Source organism: Aulonocara sp. 'chitande type north' Nkhata Bay, linkage group LG22 (assembly GCF_057382095.1).
Source record: "Aulonocara sp. 'chitande type north' Nkhata Bay isolate Kocher_YH1m ecotype deep benthic linkage group LG22, A_spYH_male_GT1.1, whole genome shotgun sequence".
NCBI lineage: Eukaryota > Metazoa > Chordata > Actinopteri > Cichliformes > Cichlidae > Aulonocara > Aulonocara sp. 'chitande type north' Nkhata Bay.
Genome location: NC_141364.1, coordinates 19,858,115 through 19,875,839, shown reverse-complemented (window position 1 = coordinate 19,875,839; position 17,725 = coordinate 19,858,115). Strand labels below are relative to the sequence as shown.

At 41.9% G+C, this 17,725-nt stretch overlaps 1 protein-coding gene across 4 annotated transcripts in view; it reads left to right on the top strand.

The window, feature by feature from the left end:
- Positions 1-6,217: 6,217 nt before the first annotated feature.
- Positions 6,218-17,725, top strand: part of LOC147304078 (uncharacterized) — a 58,534-nt gene continuing 47,026 nt past the window's right edge. For all 4 annotated transcript variants that reach the window (XM_086279766.1, XM_086279767.1, XM_086279765.1 and 1 more), the window contains exon 1: positions 6,218-6,456. In XM_086279766.1, the coding sequence (XP_086135892.1) occupies positions 6,433-6,456 (24 nt within the window). In that variant the 5' untranslated portion in view covers positions 6,218-6,432. The remainder of the gene's footprint in view (positions 6,457-17,725) is intronic.

Genomic DNA, 17,725 nt, shown 5'->3' with positions numbered 1-17,725 from the left:
GCTCCTTCAACCTGTTACATTTTTACTCTAAGTCACACAATGCATTTAGGACACCTTTGACCTAACCCTGATCATTGAATGCATACACACTATCCCATTGCCATTGATATATGCAGTTGTCTTGTCTCCTATATCTTGCCTCCACATTCCTCCTGCTATTCTCAGAAATGAAAAATGTGTTTGCCCCTTTTCTTTCCTCCTCCTTGTTTCTTAAGGTCAGGGCAGAGAGCAGTCACCCTGTAGTGGACTCATACCTGGTGTCTCCTTTCACTACTTTATCTACCCCCACAGTTTCACATGATGCATAGTTTCACATGAATTTCCCCCTGCTCTTTTTCTGCTGCATTTCTGCAAACAGAGGCCTCTTTTTTTTTGATCCTGCAAGCCCTATTTGTTATCCACAAGCCCTTGGCAAATCTCAGAAAATTCTTTTTCCACAACATCACCTTTTGGCTGGATCTGTCAGGACATGCACTGCTCTAAATGTACCTTTTACCCAGTATATGTGAAGGGAAAGCTTTTTATTATAGTCAGAAGAAGATTAGGTGGTCTAATGCCATACTCATCATTAAACATGATTATAGAGGAAAGGTTGATTAGCACTTGTTGTCAGGGGTTTGCAGAGATTAAGTGTTAGGACAATTCTCTTACCAAGTGAGAGGACACCGCAAGAGTGAGATTAAAGATCTATACGGCAAACATAGTCCAAACAGACTTGAGATATCTTAGTCACAGTGGAAAAACAAATATCACCCCCATAGGTGAAAAAACCCTGAACCATTTAAACTGCTGTGAGCAGCCTGAGTAGCACTTTCATTTCCTCTGCAGATGCAGGAGAAATGCATCTAGGCTGATTTAAGAAATCACTGCACCATTCAACCCTGTCAGCTTTTTTTCTTTTTAAGAAGTTAACTTTACTGCCATTGAAATAAAGGTTGTTCAGACTGTAATCAGGACAGGCAGCCTACTTTATGTTATGGGAAATTAGGAAAACACACAACCTTCTAGTCGATAAACTCTGTGAAAATCTTCGGTATTACACAACGATATGCCGGATAACTGCTTAGTGCTCTGTGCATCCGCTCCTGAAAGTGAGAGAGTCTAGGTCTTGGCCAGGACTGCAAGGTTAGATACATTTGCATGTTTAAAACTCTGAAATGCAGGTGCAAGTATCTCGTTACAATACACAAAATCTGTTTGTCTGCAAACTCATCCTACATGATCTGGAACTTAGCAACCAAATGTGGTGCACAGGTACATCTTAGGCCCTTGAAGAGTCTTATCATCACATTGCCAAGTAATCAACTACCAAATGAACTAAAATGACCCATTTTTAGCAATTATGCACTTGTGCAATCTTATACAAGCATCAAATTTTAATTTTGGGACATTAACATTTAATTTATATTCACAAAGTATCCATATATAATGATACATATACATTATGGCCTAACAACCCACTAAGATGACCTTTATATGGGGTTATTAAAGTAGGACATTGGCATGGGCGTACACTTGTGCGGTATAAATCAAGAGACCTAACAGGTAGGTTTTAGACATAACTCGTCATTAAAAGCTTTTCCTGTGACGCTAGTGTTTCTAAGACACTGATTATTGTCACACATCATATTTTACCAATTTTTGTGATTTTTCCCCCCCACATAGTACAAAAACCATTAAGGGCTGTTTAGCAGTGGAGTCTGACCCAGCTACACTTGGAGAGGTAGGGCAGAGCGATTCAGGCACCTGTTGTATAACAACCTGATAAATTGCTTCCAGTTCTCGCCCAAGGGAAACATTTAAACTTGACATTAAACATTAAGATAAAAGCATAAGTAAGAAACATAAAGCAATCATTTGAGAACATCTGTAAAACTGTGACACTGGTTCACCTTAAAGCCCTTTTTAACTCCTAGATTCAAACCAAGGCGTGCCTTCAGAGTGTTTTGCGTCACCAAAACTAGCACTTGTGCAGGTCCTGGAACTAACAGGTGAGACGAAAGAGCGTTCAGTTTAACTGAACTTGAAATAAATGCAGAATGAAAGGTGCTGCAAAAAACATAATAAGAGCAACTGAGCCATGCTCCCTGACCCAAGAGTTTGATACAGAAACAGCATTTCAGAGGAAAACAAATCCGTTCAGGCCATCATATGTTATTCTGTCCTTAGACACCGAGTAATGCACCAACAGCCTGCTGTTTGCAGAGCGTTGAACTGTAGGATTTCTGCATATTTTCTGCTTGGACACTTTGACATGTGTTGCTTATATAGCTGAACATATATCAACCTCAATGCATCACCTTAATAGCATAAAGTTATCAAAACAGGGCCCTGTTTCAGGAAGCCGGTTTAGTGGAAAAACTGAGTAAGTATACCCTGAGTTAACGAAAACTCTGGGTTTTCGGTTTCACAAAGCGAGTTCAGATGGAGCCTCAGTGAGTCACTATGACGACACACTCCGTGAAGCTAACCTGCCCCCTAGCAGGTTACGCAAAACTGTAAGCTGTCGTCTGTGAGGCGTGAGCAGTGTTTGTTTGTAACATAGTTCATGATGGAGAAGAAATGCTCATATATGTGGATCCGAAGATCGACGGAATTAGGCATGCTGGTAGGCCGCTCTCGTCAGAAGTAAATCTGCCTAGGCATCATTAAATGTTGTACTGTCTTCAGTGTCATGACTGTGTGCAGGCAGGCAGGGAAATGGACCCAAAATGCAGGACCCACGGAGGCGAGGGTGAACTCAAAATAAACAGCTTTATTGACAGTTTTTTGTCAGATTGTACAGGACACTAACTAAACTGGGAAAAACATAAACTAACGGACAGGCAAACAGGTTAACGGAACACACAGCAAAGTTCGATGGTACGACGCGACAACAAGCAGGGGAAGACGCTCACACTAAATACAAGAGGTGAACAGGACTAAGAGGAAACAGCTGGGAGACAGGCTGGTGCTGATTACACTGACGAGACAGGGAGAGCACAAACGCAACACACTGACAAAAGACACAGATCAAAATAAAACAGTAAATGCACAGACTGGACTCACATGGGCAGACACAAAACAGAGGGAGTGCAACACCAAACCTCTAAGAACAAAAAGGTGTAAACCCCAAGCACACAATCAGCATAAACAACAACAAAGGATCATAATGACAATAACAGAATAATAATAATAAAAATAAACACAAAACGCTGGGTAAATAAATGCACGATGTTTTGGCGGATATACCAGCTTCCACGAGTGTGACTGTTATTTTGAGCGATGAAAAATAATAAAATATAACTTTATTTTTATATTTCAAGATCACAATCTTCTAATCTTCTTTGGGTCTTTGGGTCACAAACTAGAAAAAGTTGCATTTCCTGTGAAAATGCAGTGTGAATTCCTTGTAGTGGAAGTAAAACTATGTGCTGAAAGGAGGTGAAGAAAGTAAAAATTCTGTCAAAAACAGGTGAAGAAGCAGAAATTTTTGCTGTCAACAAGTGAAAAACTGACAATTCTGCTGAAAGGGGGTAAAGAAGCTGAAATTTGTACTGAAGAGAGGTGAAAAAGTTTAACCTTCTGCTGAAAAAAGCTGAAGTAGAACTTTCTGCTGAAAAGAGGTGAAGAAGCTGAATGTACAAACTGCTCCACTGTTAAAACCTAAAAATCCTTGTGTAACAGCTGCCCTGTTTGAGGTGTTAAAATCTCCCAATTCTTTTAATCTTTGGGCTGAAGGAAGGACAATACTCGGTGTGTAAATGCTCAATCACCAATCATTTATTTCCATACAATTCAACACTTATGAGCACAAGCCATCATGATGGGGAGACATGCATGAAGAGGGTCACAGCAAGTCTCAAAATGGTGACGGGTTACTCAGCTTCTTATAACCTCTAGTGGCCCCCACCTAGTCGTAAAAGCCTAAACATTCACATTCTTTCTCTGTTACGGCGCCTAAGTTATGACCTCGGCTCCCTGTCTTTCTGCTTAGCAGTCTGAAATGTCAAGAAACAGTGTAACACATTCACAGCAGATCAAGGGTACAGGGTAATGCACGCCTGTCTAACAAATCCAAAAATGGTCACATTCTTTTAACCCAAAAATATAATGGAAACTAAGCTACATACACAGCACACAATCTAGACTAAAGGATATTATATGACCTACAGCAGTTATGGGCGATCGTGGCTCAAGAGTTGGGAGTTCGCCTTGTAATCGGAAGGTTGCCGGTTCGAGCCCCGGCTTGGACAGTCTCGGTCATTGTGTCCTTGGGCAAGACACTTCACCCGTTGCCTACTGATGGTGGTCAGAGGGCCTGGTGGCGCCAGTGTCCGGCAGCCTCGCCTCTGGGCAGTGCGCTGTGCACAGGGTGGCTGTGGCTACAATGTAGCTTGCCATCACCAGTGTGTGAATGGGTGGATGACTGGATATGTAAAGCGCTTTGGGGTCCTTAGGGACTAGTAAAGCGCTATATAACTACAGGCCATTTACCATTTAACATAATTTAACTACAGATATAAGATAACATATGATAACAGAATAATCTCACAGAGGTGATGAACCGTAGAAGAACACCAAAGCAAACATTAAAAGCCACCAGATCCCGAGCCGTCCATGTTTGCACCCCTCTGCCACATGCTTAATATGAGCTTGTGTGTGTTTTTTCTTTTTTCCAGCACACTGCACCATTCAGACATTGATCTAACATGCTGACATAAACTGATAAATAGACAGACATTTTAATTTGGGTCGCTACACGTTCCATACAGAGAAGTCTCTCGCTGTGTGCGCACTGCTGAGAAAAAGAAAGCTCAGTCCAGTTCATTTCTTCTCTGTTCCATGAATGTGTCACTATTATTGAGGAGCAAAAATAAGTGGGGCTTGACATCCATCCACTGTGCCAATTACACACTGGTTCTGATAACATCTCATCTCATCTGATCTCCCTCCCTCATCACAAACAAATAAATAAACAATCCTTGAAGCAACGATCCCAAGCACAACAGGAATAAAACTTGCTTTTTTGTTAGTTAGATTTAAGTATGTTAGTCCAGTTTAGTTATTCTTTTCATGAAAGGGAAAGTTCCACAAATACACATGCCATAAAAAATAGCTGCTGTGGGAGATGTCAAAGGTCACTATAGCGTGGGATAGATGACAACTTACTCTTCATTTAGTTTATGTGGAGATTCACACACACAGATAAACAAGAAAGCTAGGCCTTCACTATGGTGGAAGGTAGAAATTATATGATACAAATTGATAAGCACGCATGTAGGAGTTAGATAAAGTATTACATCCAGCACCGTACTGTACTCTCATGTAGAGTAGAATAATAGGCACATAAGGATGCGTGCTTAAGAGTAGACATGTGACAGGATGCGAGTTTGTCTGTGAGGTTAGAAGGAGGGGGTACATCGCAGTTTCTGCATAACAACAAAGATAGGGAGCATGTGGTTTCAGATCAGCGTGTTATGACATTTGCAGCAGGCATAGGAGGTTGTTTTTGTAAGATTGTTATTGTTTTATGTTTATGCCAAAAAGTTGATTCTGTTCTGTTGTAGCATTTTCATTGGGAGAAACATTTCGTCACTCATCCAAATGACTTCTTCAGTAGCAGTTGACTGCAGGTTTCCCCAATCTTATAAACAGTACATTTGCATTATTACTGAAACTAGCACCACTGAGTGAACAAAGGGCCATTCCGGCATTCAGGAGGAAACGTGATTGACGTGTTTTGGGAAGAGTGAGGTCTTTAAGACTCAGCCAGAAAGTATATAAAGTAGTAGCTGAGGAACGAATCCTCAGATCTGCACAAGTCTCTGTACTGTGTTTGATCTCCCAATGCGCATTGGTAATAAAGGGATTTTGTATTGCAGTAAGGTGTGCCAGAATTAAAAGGATCGGGAGCAATCGAGAGAGGATCGCGACACTGCAAAAATACCTCCACAGCTTTCCAACCTTTTCATGTTCTACCTTTTTTTTTTAATGAACGGATATTTTCCTCGTTTATGTCACCTGCATAAAACAACACTGTGTTGCGTTTCACAGTACGTCGCCTTCTTCGTTTCATTACAGGAGAGACACATTATTTGAAATTCTTTATTTTCTTTGAGTACTAATAAATTCTCCGACAAAAAGCGGTAGAACGACAACAACACTCTCTCTCCATGCCCGCGTTTCACACACAACTTCCTGCCGGTACGAACTGAGCGTCAGAGGAGGGAGGAGTCAGACCGCTGCTGCTTTAAAAAGCAATCTCCCGCCAGCTAAGCCCAGGTTAGAGCGAAACAATTCGCTCCGTGTGCTGGTGTTTGGACTGGAGCTGCATGCCGATGCCTTAGAAGACGACTTTTTTCCCCCTGTTTGTGTGGGGGTTTTTTTTTTAAACATTTCCTGTCTGGAGAGAAGAGTTTTTAGTTGGTTTACAGCACCAGTAAACTGAACATGGAGTGCAGCTTTAAATGCCAGGTGGGTGCATTGATTGTTGTATCAATATCAGGGTATCGCGGCGATAACGGGCGTCGTGACCAGGCTTCTCTCGTGGCTGTCCTAACGTTTCTGGTAGTGATGAGGGAATTCCGGCTCTTTTTTGAGAACCGGCTTAATTGGCTCGATTCACTAAAAAGAGCCAGCTCTTTCGGCTCCGGAGCGGCTCTTCAGGTTGTTTTGTTGCTTTAATTAATTTATTATCAACAACAATATAAAATTATGCACAAATGAATTCGTAATGTAAAAAGATGTTGTTGTTTTTTTAAAAATGGTTTATTATATAAAATATTTTTATTATGTAAATAAAAATAAATGAACACCCAGATCTTTTAATTTAGGTAAAGTTTGGCATTTAGAAATACCAAGTGCCTCAGCTTTGAGGAGCTGATCCGGTTTCTTCTATCAGGAAGAAACCAGATCAGATTCTCTCAAAGGGGACTGATGTTGCCACAATGTAAGACCTGGATAAATGGAAGCCTTGTTCTCCTACCACAGGGGTGGGCAATTCCAGGCCCCGAGGGCCGGTGTCCTGCAGGTTTTAGATCTCACCTTGGGTCAACACACCTGAATCACATGATTAGTTCGTTACCAGGCCTCTGGAGAACTTCAGGACATTTGAGGAGCTAATTTAGCCATTTAAATCAGCTGTGTTGGTTCAAGGACGCATCTAAAACCTGCAGGGACACCGGCCCTCGAGATCTGGAGTTGCCCACCCCTGTCCTACCATCTCAGTGGGTCTGCACTTCTCTGGCAAAGGGGCTCATCAGTGTAGTATCTCACTTCCAGTACTACATCTGGTGAGGGATTCCTTCTGGTAGTGTCTATACTTGCAGAGAGAGAGATGACTGTGTTGATTTTGTCTCTTGGTGTCTCCTGCTCACGTTCTCTCTCACCTCCCTGCTCTGTTCCTGTGGTACTGCTGCTGCAAGTGTAACTACTGCCCCTCCTCCTCTACTCAGCCCCTTCCCCCTCTACTCAGCACAAACACAAGGCTTTTTGCACCCTTCCCCCTTCTGCTCAGCGTAAACACAAGGCTGGCTCACATGCGGCGAGAGAGAACACCTTCCCCCACTACTTCCAATAAGGAGCCGGCTCCCGTCGTTCACTTCAAAGATCCGTCCCTAAGAGCCGCTTCGTTCACGACGACCCATCTCTAGTTCATGGTACAGATGTGTCTCTACCACGTGTTGCTTTTTTGTAGCAACAGCTGTGAAGGTATAAATAATCCACTTGAATACAAATACTACTTGAACTACAAATGAGTAGCTGATGCAGCTCTGGACACTTGGAGGCTAGATTAAGGCCATGTCCACACTAACACGTTTTTGTTTGAAAACACATCTTTTTCTCTCAGTTTTGGCCTTCCGTCCACACTGAGATGGTGCTTTTGCAACTTTGTAGTCTTGTGTTACTCGCAGCAACAACTCCACCTTCTCATTTAAAAAAAAAACAAAAAAAACTGTGCTTTTCCTCGACATTATGCTGCAAAGTTTCAAAGCACTGGAAAGTAAATAAACAGCAGACGGAAATGACGCAGAATCATCTTGCATTTCACGCATGCGCAGTGCAGGAACATAATGGTTTTCAGTTGTTTCAGTGTGGATGAACAACTCTTCGAAACGTTGGAAAATGATAATGTGGACGTGGAGGGTTTTTTTTTTTTTTTTTTAAAAATTATAAAATGGTGTGAAGTCATTGTCTGTCTTTGATGGCCACCAACAGCAAATATAGATTCAAGGGTACTTTTTTTTTTTTTTAATTTTCTTACATATTTCTATACTTGTGCCCCTTGTAACAGTTTTCCATGTACCTTTGAATTAAATGTTTATATTAACTCTTTAGGCAACTCTCAAACACTAGGGGTGCTGCAGCTGCTAGAATAAAAAAATCGAAGTCTCCGAGGACCACTTTGAACCATTTACACACAGGTCATACAAGTGCATCTAAAAATACTACATAATGCTTTTCATGTTCCAGACAGTCATGTTCAGTTTTAGTTTTTTTTTTTTTTAATTTATTTTTATCTGTCATACTTGGCACAGGGTCAACATTGCAATGAAATGTGTTTGACGAGCAGAAGAAAAGTCAATCAGCAAATAGTAAAAAGTGTCAGGAGTGAGCAGCAGTACAAGATTTCAGAGTGTCAGTTAGTACAGTATTGGACAGAGTAAGGGTTTTTATTTTGGCAGAACAGCTTCCATACCAAACTGTAATGTTGTTAGTGCAACTATCTTATTTAACCAATCTCATGGACACAACTCAGTGCTGTGCGGCATGCAGGCATGGTCAAGATGACTTGCTGAAGTTCACACCGAGCATTACAATGGGAGGCTGAAGGAGACTGTCCAGAATGTTACATTGGCCCAAATAGCCAGCTGTTACAACCCAGGTTTTCAGAAGAGCATCTCTGAATATACAAGATGTTGAACCTTGAAGCAGATGGGTAGCAGAAGCAGAAGACCACATCAGGTGCCACTCCTCTCAGTTCACCAAAATTGGACAACAGAAGGTTGTGAACTCATTGCCTAGTCTAATGACTCTTGACTATGCTGCAACAGCTCAGCCTGCTGCTGGTGATTTAATGGGGTGGGGACATTTTCTTGGCATACTTCGGACTTATTAGTACCAACTCAGCATGATTTAACCACCACAGCCTACCTGAGTATTGCTGCTGTCCATGCAGGATAACACGCCATGTCACGAAGCTGAAATCATCTCAAGCTGATTTCTTGAACATGACAATGAGTTCCCTGTACTCAAATTGGCTCCACAGAGACTGGACCTGAATCAAACAGAGCTTATTTTCGATGTAGCAGGATTGGAGATTCCCATCCTCGATGTGCAGCCGATAAATCTGCAGTACCTGTGTGACGCTATCATGTAAATGTGGACCAAAATCTCTTAGGAATTTTTCCAGTACGTTATTGAATATATGGCATGACAATTTAAGGAAGCTCTGACAATTTCAGGAAGCTCTGTAAGCAAAAGGGCGTCCAGCCTAATACTAGAATGGTCTGGTTCAAAAAGTGACCAGTGAGTGAAAGTGGCTTAATGTCCTCTCCCCCGACCTCCCTCTTCACCACGACGGACCGGTGCAACCCATCTGTCGATTTCCGGCTCCCTTCTCTCATCACTCGCGAACAAGACCCCGAGATACTTGAACTCCTCCACTTGGGGCAGGAACTCATCCCCGACCCAGAGTGGGTACTCCACCGTTTTCCGGCTGAGAACCATGGCCTCAGATTTGGACGTGCTGATCCTCATTCCTGCTGCTTCACACTCTGCTGCGAACCATTCCAGTGCGAGCTGGAGGCCATCACCCGATGAAGCCAACAGAACCACATCATCCGCGAAAAGCAGAGACGAGATTCTGGGGCCACCGAAGTGAAAGCCCTCCGCCACTTGGCTGTGCCTAGAAAATTATGAACAGAATCGGTGACAAAGGGCAGCCCTGGCCGACCCCATCACCCACTGGGAACGAGTCCAACTTATTGACGGCAATGCGAACCAAACTCTTGCAACGGTTGTATAGGGATCGAATGGCCCGTTGCAATGGGCAAGACACACCTGTAGTTAGAACACACCCTCCGGTCCCCCTTCTTAAAGATGGAGACCACCACCCCGGTCTGCCAGTCCTGGGGTACTGCCCCTGATCTCCATGCAACATTGTGGAGGCGTGTCAACCAGGACAGCCCTACAACGTCCAGAGCCTTCATGAACTCGGGGCGGACCTCATCCACACCAGGGGCTCTGCCACGAAGGAGTTGTTTAACTGCCTCAGTGCCCTCGCCCCCGGAAATTGGCGAGTCATCCCCAGACTCTGCTTCCTCCTCGGAAGACGTAGCAGTGGGATTAAGGAGGTCCTCGAAGTATTGCACTGCTAGCATGATGGACAAGTTTTTGATGGGGCTCTTACACAAATGCAAAACAGAAGATGAAGCATCGCCAAATATGCTTCCAAACAACTTCCTTCCGTTCCAAAGACTAGAAAATATGATTAAGCATATCTTGCCTTTGGCTTCACCTGCACAACAGCGGTGCCATGGTAGGTTTCACCGACAGAATTAGTTTCCCCTGCATCGGGATCATGTGCTGGGTAAAAAAAACAAAAAACAACTACATGTGAAATAATTAATTTTGTGTGTGTGTGTGTGTGTGTGTGTGTGTGTGTGTGTGTGTGTGTGTGTGTGTGTGTGTGTGTGTGTGTGTGTGTTTGTTTTTTTTTGCTACTTGTAATTTATTGCAGTTTACTTTTAATTGTTTACAAAAGGTTTGAGGTGCACTGCAATGGAATCTGAGTTTGTGTGTGGCTGGAGGATGTGTTTGTGTTGGGGGGGGGGAGAGAAGATTTTATTGTAAACACAAAGGAGGGCAAAAGAAGTTTGGGAACAGCTGCCTTAGATGGGCAGCTCTAGGTTAAGGAATAGGAAATTGTCAGCTGGGAGCTCTAGGGCAGATCAGACAGACTCAGCAACTGACGATTGCCCCGAAGAAAGGCCAAAGGTGGAAACCTTTCAAGGGCCCTTCAGGAAGCATGTTACCCATCATGTGGTTGAGAAGGTGGCAAGGTGCAGCAGTGGAACAGAGGTTCCTTAGGGAAAAACTGTCTGGCAGTAGAGCTGTCGGATCACTAAGTAGATGGGATTCTAATTTAGGAAAAAAAACATTTCTGAAAGAACAGGTAAGATAAAAGTCATCTCTGAAGGAGCTGGAGATAACTGCAGGAACAGCCTTGAGAACAGGGGAATATCTGCTCACGGATGTGCATCTGTACAGTTGATCTCTATATATGTGACCTTCCCCAAGGGATACTTCAGCTAATCAGAGATGGATATTTGCATCCTCCGTCTGTCTCCTTTGAGTGAAGCATTATGGCGGTAATGCTATGTTTAAATATTGATTGAAAAAGAAGGGAGACCATAGAAGAGTTTACCATAAAGACAAATAAGTGAAAACCCAACAGTGATCAAAGAAATGTACAAGAAGAAAAGGCTGTATTTGGATTTTTTTTTTTTTTTTTTTTTTTTTTTTTTTTCCCTTACCTTGCGGTTTTAACCCAATACAAGGTTCTTTATTTTTCCCCCTGCTGAAGAGAAGACCTACATCATAAAGTACCAAAGACGGGAGCATGTCGACGCAAGTCTGCATAGCACCTTCAGACTACCATGTCCATCAAATTCAGGAGCAGAAAGACCTCAGCTACCACAGAACCAATGTCAGGAACGTGAACCGGCAGACACTTCGGCTGGCACAGGAAGACCATTTTTCTCTTGTTGACTTTATAGTATTTTTTTCACCCAGAATAGGCACAAGAGCCAGAAAGAAACTGCCAACTTTGGTACAGAAGACATAGCAATTGACCTGGATGATGGTCGATTTAAAAGACACATGGTAACTTAACTTGGTAGATTGAATCAGGAACAGATTGGAGAGAGGGGCCACCAGGCTGAGGTTAGGTGTCCCGATTCTTTGATGTTGGGCTGAGAACAACAGCGCTGCCCCCCCCCCCCCAAAAAAAAGCGTCAGACAGCGCTGTAAACAACGGTAGACTGGTGGGTAATAAGCAAGCAAATATTACAGAAAACAGATTTTTCATGGCGAATTTTTCTTGACGTACACTGAGAGAGAGCTGTGCATGAAGTGTGATTTATTGTTGTTATTATTGTTATTATATTTTTTTTATCGTGGTGGAGGCAAAACTGCAAAAGTAAGGGGGAATTCATGACAATGTTTATGTGAAGCATAGTTTGGATCTTCTCTTGCGGCTGGTTCAGTCAATTTTGGTTGGAGAATGATGAGCTCGCGGCCCATGTTGCGGCCCGCATAATGACGTGAAATATTTTTTAAAATTACTATTTAAAAAAAAAAAAAAAATTAAATAGTATGAAGGCAATAGGCAGAGTGTTACAGGCATGGCCCTAAAGAATGTAGCCTCATGGGCAGTGTAGTCCATGCTGCAGGGACAATGGACTGCCATACCCGTTATGTGTCTGTGAGCGCGAGGAAGGGAGAAAAAGGAGAGTCAAAAAGTACAAGTTGTCATCAAGAAAAAGCAGGAGATGGAAGCATGTAAATCTAATAATAACCACTGCAGCCAAAAAGAGTGCCTGACGAGCCCAGCTTTAAGTAAGCTATGACCCAGACAACAAAGTAAAGCTAGTTTTCGGCTACGAGCCCGACACAGACTCCGATGTATTAGCCAGAGGTCCCTTTACTACAGTTCGGAGCCACGGACCTGTTTTATATACGCGCGGAATAGTTTCCTATACGAGATCGCTGCAAAAAGTGCAGCCTTACCTAATGTCCACCCTACTGTTACCAATTTTATATTAAGATTTAAAAATCTAGTTGGTTTTGGTATGGCGAGTAACATTCAGTTATAGTAATGAATCAAACAGCAATAACGCATTCATGTAGTTGTGAAAAGTATGATAATATATTAAATAATCCAAAGTTCAGAATACGTTACTCTCATTGAGTAACGTAACTGAATACGTTACGAAATACATTTTGGGGCATGTATTCTGCAATCTGTATTGGAATACATTTAAAAGTAACCTTCCCAACACTGTTCAGGAGAATACTGTGGCAGCCTCATGTGCCTTATCAGTGGGTATAAATGAAATTGTCTTTGACAAGGTTACAGTCTGCAAGCAGTTAGCTGTAGCCATTTTCCTGAAAAAGAATTACCCTAATTTGGTGTTACACAAGATAATATATTCTAATATAAGCAATTGTGCTTCTAATTGGTCAAAACGGGGGAGAGGCTATGGTTTGGACTTGACTCACAGGCTCCCCCCCCCCCCCCTTTTTTTTTTTTTTTTTTTTTTGGGCAAAGTCATAAATTGCAAAACCTTCAGAGAGGTGCAACTGTCACGGGGATATGCATACCCACTCTGGGCTTCATCACTGCTTACCATGTTGCAGGCAAAATCACAACAAAACAGATGAAGTAAGATTTATAGTAATGCTCGACCTCAAACACAAATGCCACAACAAATGAGGACATCGAGGCAATGGTATAGCAGGTGTTTGGTTTATGGCTTTTTCTCAGACTTGGGGACCACGGTGTTCTATTTTGTGTAGCCATTTCCGTTGTTGCTGCATTTCAAAAATGGTGTTTTGATTTTCGTAACTCATCATGCGATTGCCACTGACAAGCCAATTGGTGACATGCAGTCTGACATTATTTTTGGATTGCTTGGAGCCCCAACTAAGTGGGAAAACAAAGTTCCTGGTACTAGGGCTGGGCCATATTATAGTGTTCACGGGAATACCGGTATAATGTTAGGCAATGATTTAAAAAAAAAAGAAAAAAGAAATTGCGATAGAATATGGGTAAAACACGCATGCGCAGTGCCTTGGTTTTAGTATGCATATGGCGGAAAAAGTATAGCGGCGACAGAGAATGAGAAGGGCGGAAGCGGATCGTTGAATGAAACGGATGAACCAGAATTGTTTTTTAAAAACATGCAACTTCAGTGATGTGGAACTGGTTTGGTTTTTGTCTGTCAGATAGCCACAAAAGCACTTTATGTGGTGCACGGCACTCTGTCAAGATTTGTCAAAAAATGTTTTAGTACGACTTTGGTAAGCTACGAAGCCGCACCGCTTAATAGACTGTCAGAGCATTACGGCTCCCGTAGTCAGGAGCCTTGCGGAGTACTGTACTTCAACATAATATTACCGTATTGTAGAGATGGCACAATACCACTTTTATGTCCGATACAATATCATAAATTTGGATATCGGCTGATACCGATATGAATCCGATATAGTGTGGTTTTTTTTTTTTTTTTTTTTTTTTTTTTTTTTTAAATATCTTGCTGCATTTTGTATAAGTTCATACTCAAGTTTTAAAAAAACAAACAAACACTAAAGCTATTCTGTTATACCTGTATGCAAAAAAAAAAATACACTGCACCCAAAATATTTCATAGTTCAGCAATACTGATCAATCTAATAAACTTAAACCTACTCCATCCTCCCTATTCTGGTATTTTAAAGAGTAAGCAACCTAACTAATAGGGTTGCAAACGCCCAGCTAAAAATAAAAATAGGGAACCACCCCACCTCATGATGCTTAATCGATGTAATCAACTTTAATTTGATGCAGTGTGGGGGGGAAAAAACAACTATTTTTCAAGAATAATTAAATAGATTTAACATCTTTCTTCAACAGAATTGCAGACTGCACAGATGGTACCTTCCCAAAGGAAAAAGTACTATAGCTTACTAGGGTATATTAGACTTAATAGCTACTATATACAGTAATGGACTTCTATACATTTTACATCAGATTAAAACTTTGGGTGTAAGATTCAGATAATTATTTATTAAAAGCTAGACATTTTTAAATGAGAATAAGAAAGAAAAGTATGTCTTTGTGCCCCCTTTTCTCCCGTTCATGCCCTATCGGCCCCCAGGCTAAACTTTGCTAGATCCGCCCCTGCACAGTTACCAGCTGTCAGCTACGTAGAAAAAGATCCTGGTGTAGAAAGTAATATTAAATAAATTCTAACAACAGCTTATCAAGCTTAAACGTGCTGCTGTTGTTCAGCCGCTGATTTCCTCTTTCTGGCGCGAAGTGGGCGATAAACAAACAAGAGAGACGGACTCGCGACAGAAAAGCCGATCAGCTGATCATTAATCAGTTTCAAGTTTGAAGTAGCAGCAGGAGAGGGAGGGGGAGAGAGGCAGTCACTCCATATATCGGTTGTTAAGCTTAGCGCTGGAGTGCTTTACAAACATTCAGAGATGAACTTACACACTTGCTTTACTTCTCTCTGGGATAACTTTCTCGGAGATGAAATGCCGGTTTGGTAGCGAGGCTACAAATACTCAACCAGACGCCAACAGATCTCGCACGCCACAGCTGCTCTATCACGTGATGCATACTGCTCCGACGTGTTACGGTTATGAGCTGAGTTATGACATGTCCAAGTTTTGTGAGGTGCTTTTTTTTTTTTTTTGATATTTATTGGATCGTATTACATTTTTTTTTTTTTTTTTTATTTCTCTCCGATATCTGATCCAGTAATTTAGGTCAGTGTCAGATCGGTCCATCTACCGTGTTGTACGTTTATAAGGACCCTAAAATGGCACCTGCTAAGAGACATATGAAGTGGATTTCAAACTCTATCAGTCACACAGTAGAACATGGGAATAGAGCAGCTGCGAGAGAATTCAGCATTAATGAGTCAATGGTACAGAAGTGGAGGAAGCAAGAAGAATGAGTTGAGTAAAGTTCGCCTTATCTAACTGTTTGGTTTCGCCTTATAATCCGGTGCACATTATGGCCCAATAAATATGGTAACTTATCTTTCTTGTAGAAATGTGCTCCAAATAAAAAAAAAACAAACCTTTGTGTTGACATTTTGTCTCGCATCAGTTATATCGTTATCGCAAATTTTCTAATATATATCGTGACAAATATTTTTGGCCATATTGTCCTGCCCTACCTGGTACCAGGTACTACCACCTGGTGGAGAACACTAAAAACTTACTCGAGCCATGCTGAGCTAGTGGAAAAGGGCTATATGTACAGATATTCAGTGATACTTTTAGCATCCCCATGGGACTTGTTGCCACTGGCTCCAGCACCTTTTGGTGCTAGGCTCAGTTGTCTGCTCAACCTCCTGCTGATATCTAACTTATCACCATCTTGGATAAGTTCAGGGATTGTTGGGTCATTGGGAGTTTAATGGCTGGGTTCTTGGAGGTGTAGAGGGCAAATCTTTGACGAGGACCTGTCTAAACTTAAGAAACAACGTTTTCCGTCTTCACTTGCTGTTTGCTGTTTGTCAGAAAGCTGGTGATCAAGTGACAGATGGCAGTAGAAAATGTCCCGAATTCTTTGATGTTGGGCTGAGAACAAACAACCACTACTCAGAGCAGGTCCAGTTAACCAACAATTATTTATTAGCATACATGTATGGGAGATTTACACAATGGCACCTTCCGTGTTGATCTCAAAGAAAAGCACTTCAACCTATTGTTTTATATGTCAGCGTTTACCCTCTTCATGCGTAAGCAGATAACATAACATGAGTCAGTTACAGTTAGATACAGTTCCTTTTTTGGTAATTTTCTATAACAAGCTATCAACTGCCTTTCATACCAGGTTTTTCCTGTTGTTCTCACTACGAGGCCCAGGATCATATGGCGGCACACATCCTGAGTACATCCTGTTCTGACTGTGCAGGCACGTAGCCAGTTACAAGAAAAATACTTCTTCTAAGGCCCTATGCTTTGCACATTCATTAGCTTCTAGATTAATATGTCACAAATTAAAAGCCCTGCCACATAATAATATATTTTCCACAAAAACTTCAGTTAGGAGAGTTCGGTGGAGAGAATTCAAAGGATGATGGATATGTTTAGAGCTGTTTGATATAACGATATATATCGGATGATGTAGAGCTGGGCGATAGAACGATAACGATATGTATTGCGATATAACGTTTTCTCGATAGAAAAATTAAACTATTGCGATAGACCTCGCCGCTCTTGTCGTCTACAAAAAAAAAAAAAAACAACTAAAAAAAAAAACAGCCAATCCAAATTAAGTAGCGCAGAGCCGAACCAATCACAGCCGCAGCGTCACGTCACGTGACTTGTTACGTACAGCACAAGTGCCAAGCCGCACATGTGTATTTGTTTGGGAAGCAGCCAGCCACCGTGCCGCCCGGGTAATGGAGGAAATGAGTGTGCCGACTAGAAAAATCAACCGAGCGTGACCGAAAGTTACCGAAGAGAAAACAGATGATGGTTCCAATGCCGGAGAGACTGTCGAACGGAAGAGCCATAGAAGTTCCGTAGTGTGAAGGTATTTCAGCTATTTCAAGTCTGACAAAAAACAGAGTAGCGTTCACTGTAAATTGTGCCGAAAGCAAGTCTGGAAATACAATAAACTGGTGCATGCTCAGGCTATGTCCACACGTACCCGGGTATTTTTGAAAACGCAGATTTTTCTATGCGTTTGCACCTTTCGTCCACACGTAAACGGCATTTTTGGTCACTGAAAACGAAGATTTTTAAAAACTCCGGCCAGGGTGGATATTTTTGAAAACTCAGTTTTTGCATTTACGTGTGGACTAGAAAAACGGAGAAAACGCAGCGTCAAAGGTGTGCGCATTGTTTGACGTCACACTGTGCGCCACGTTATTATGTTCTTCAATGTGAATCTTATTTATTTCAACTTTGTTTTATTAATTTCAACAATGACATACAAAGTTAGCAACAGCTA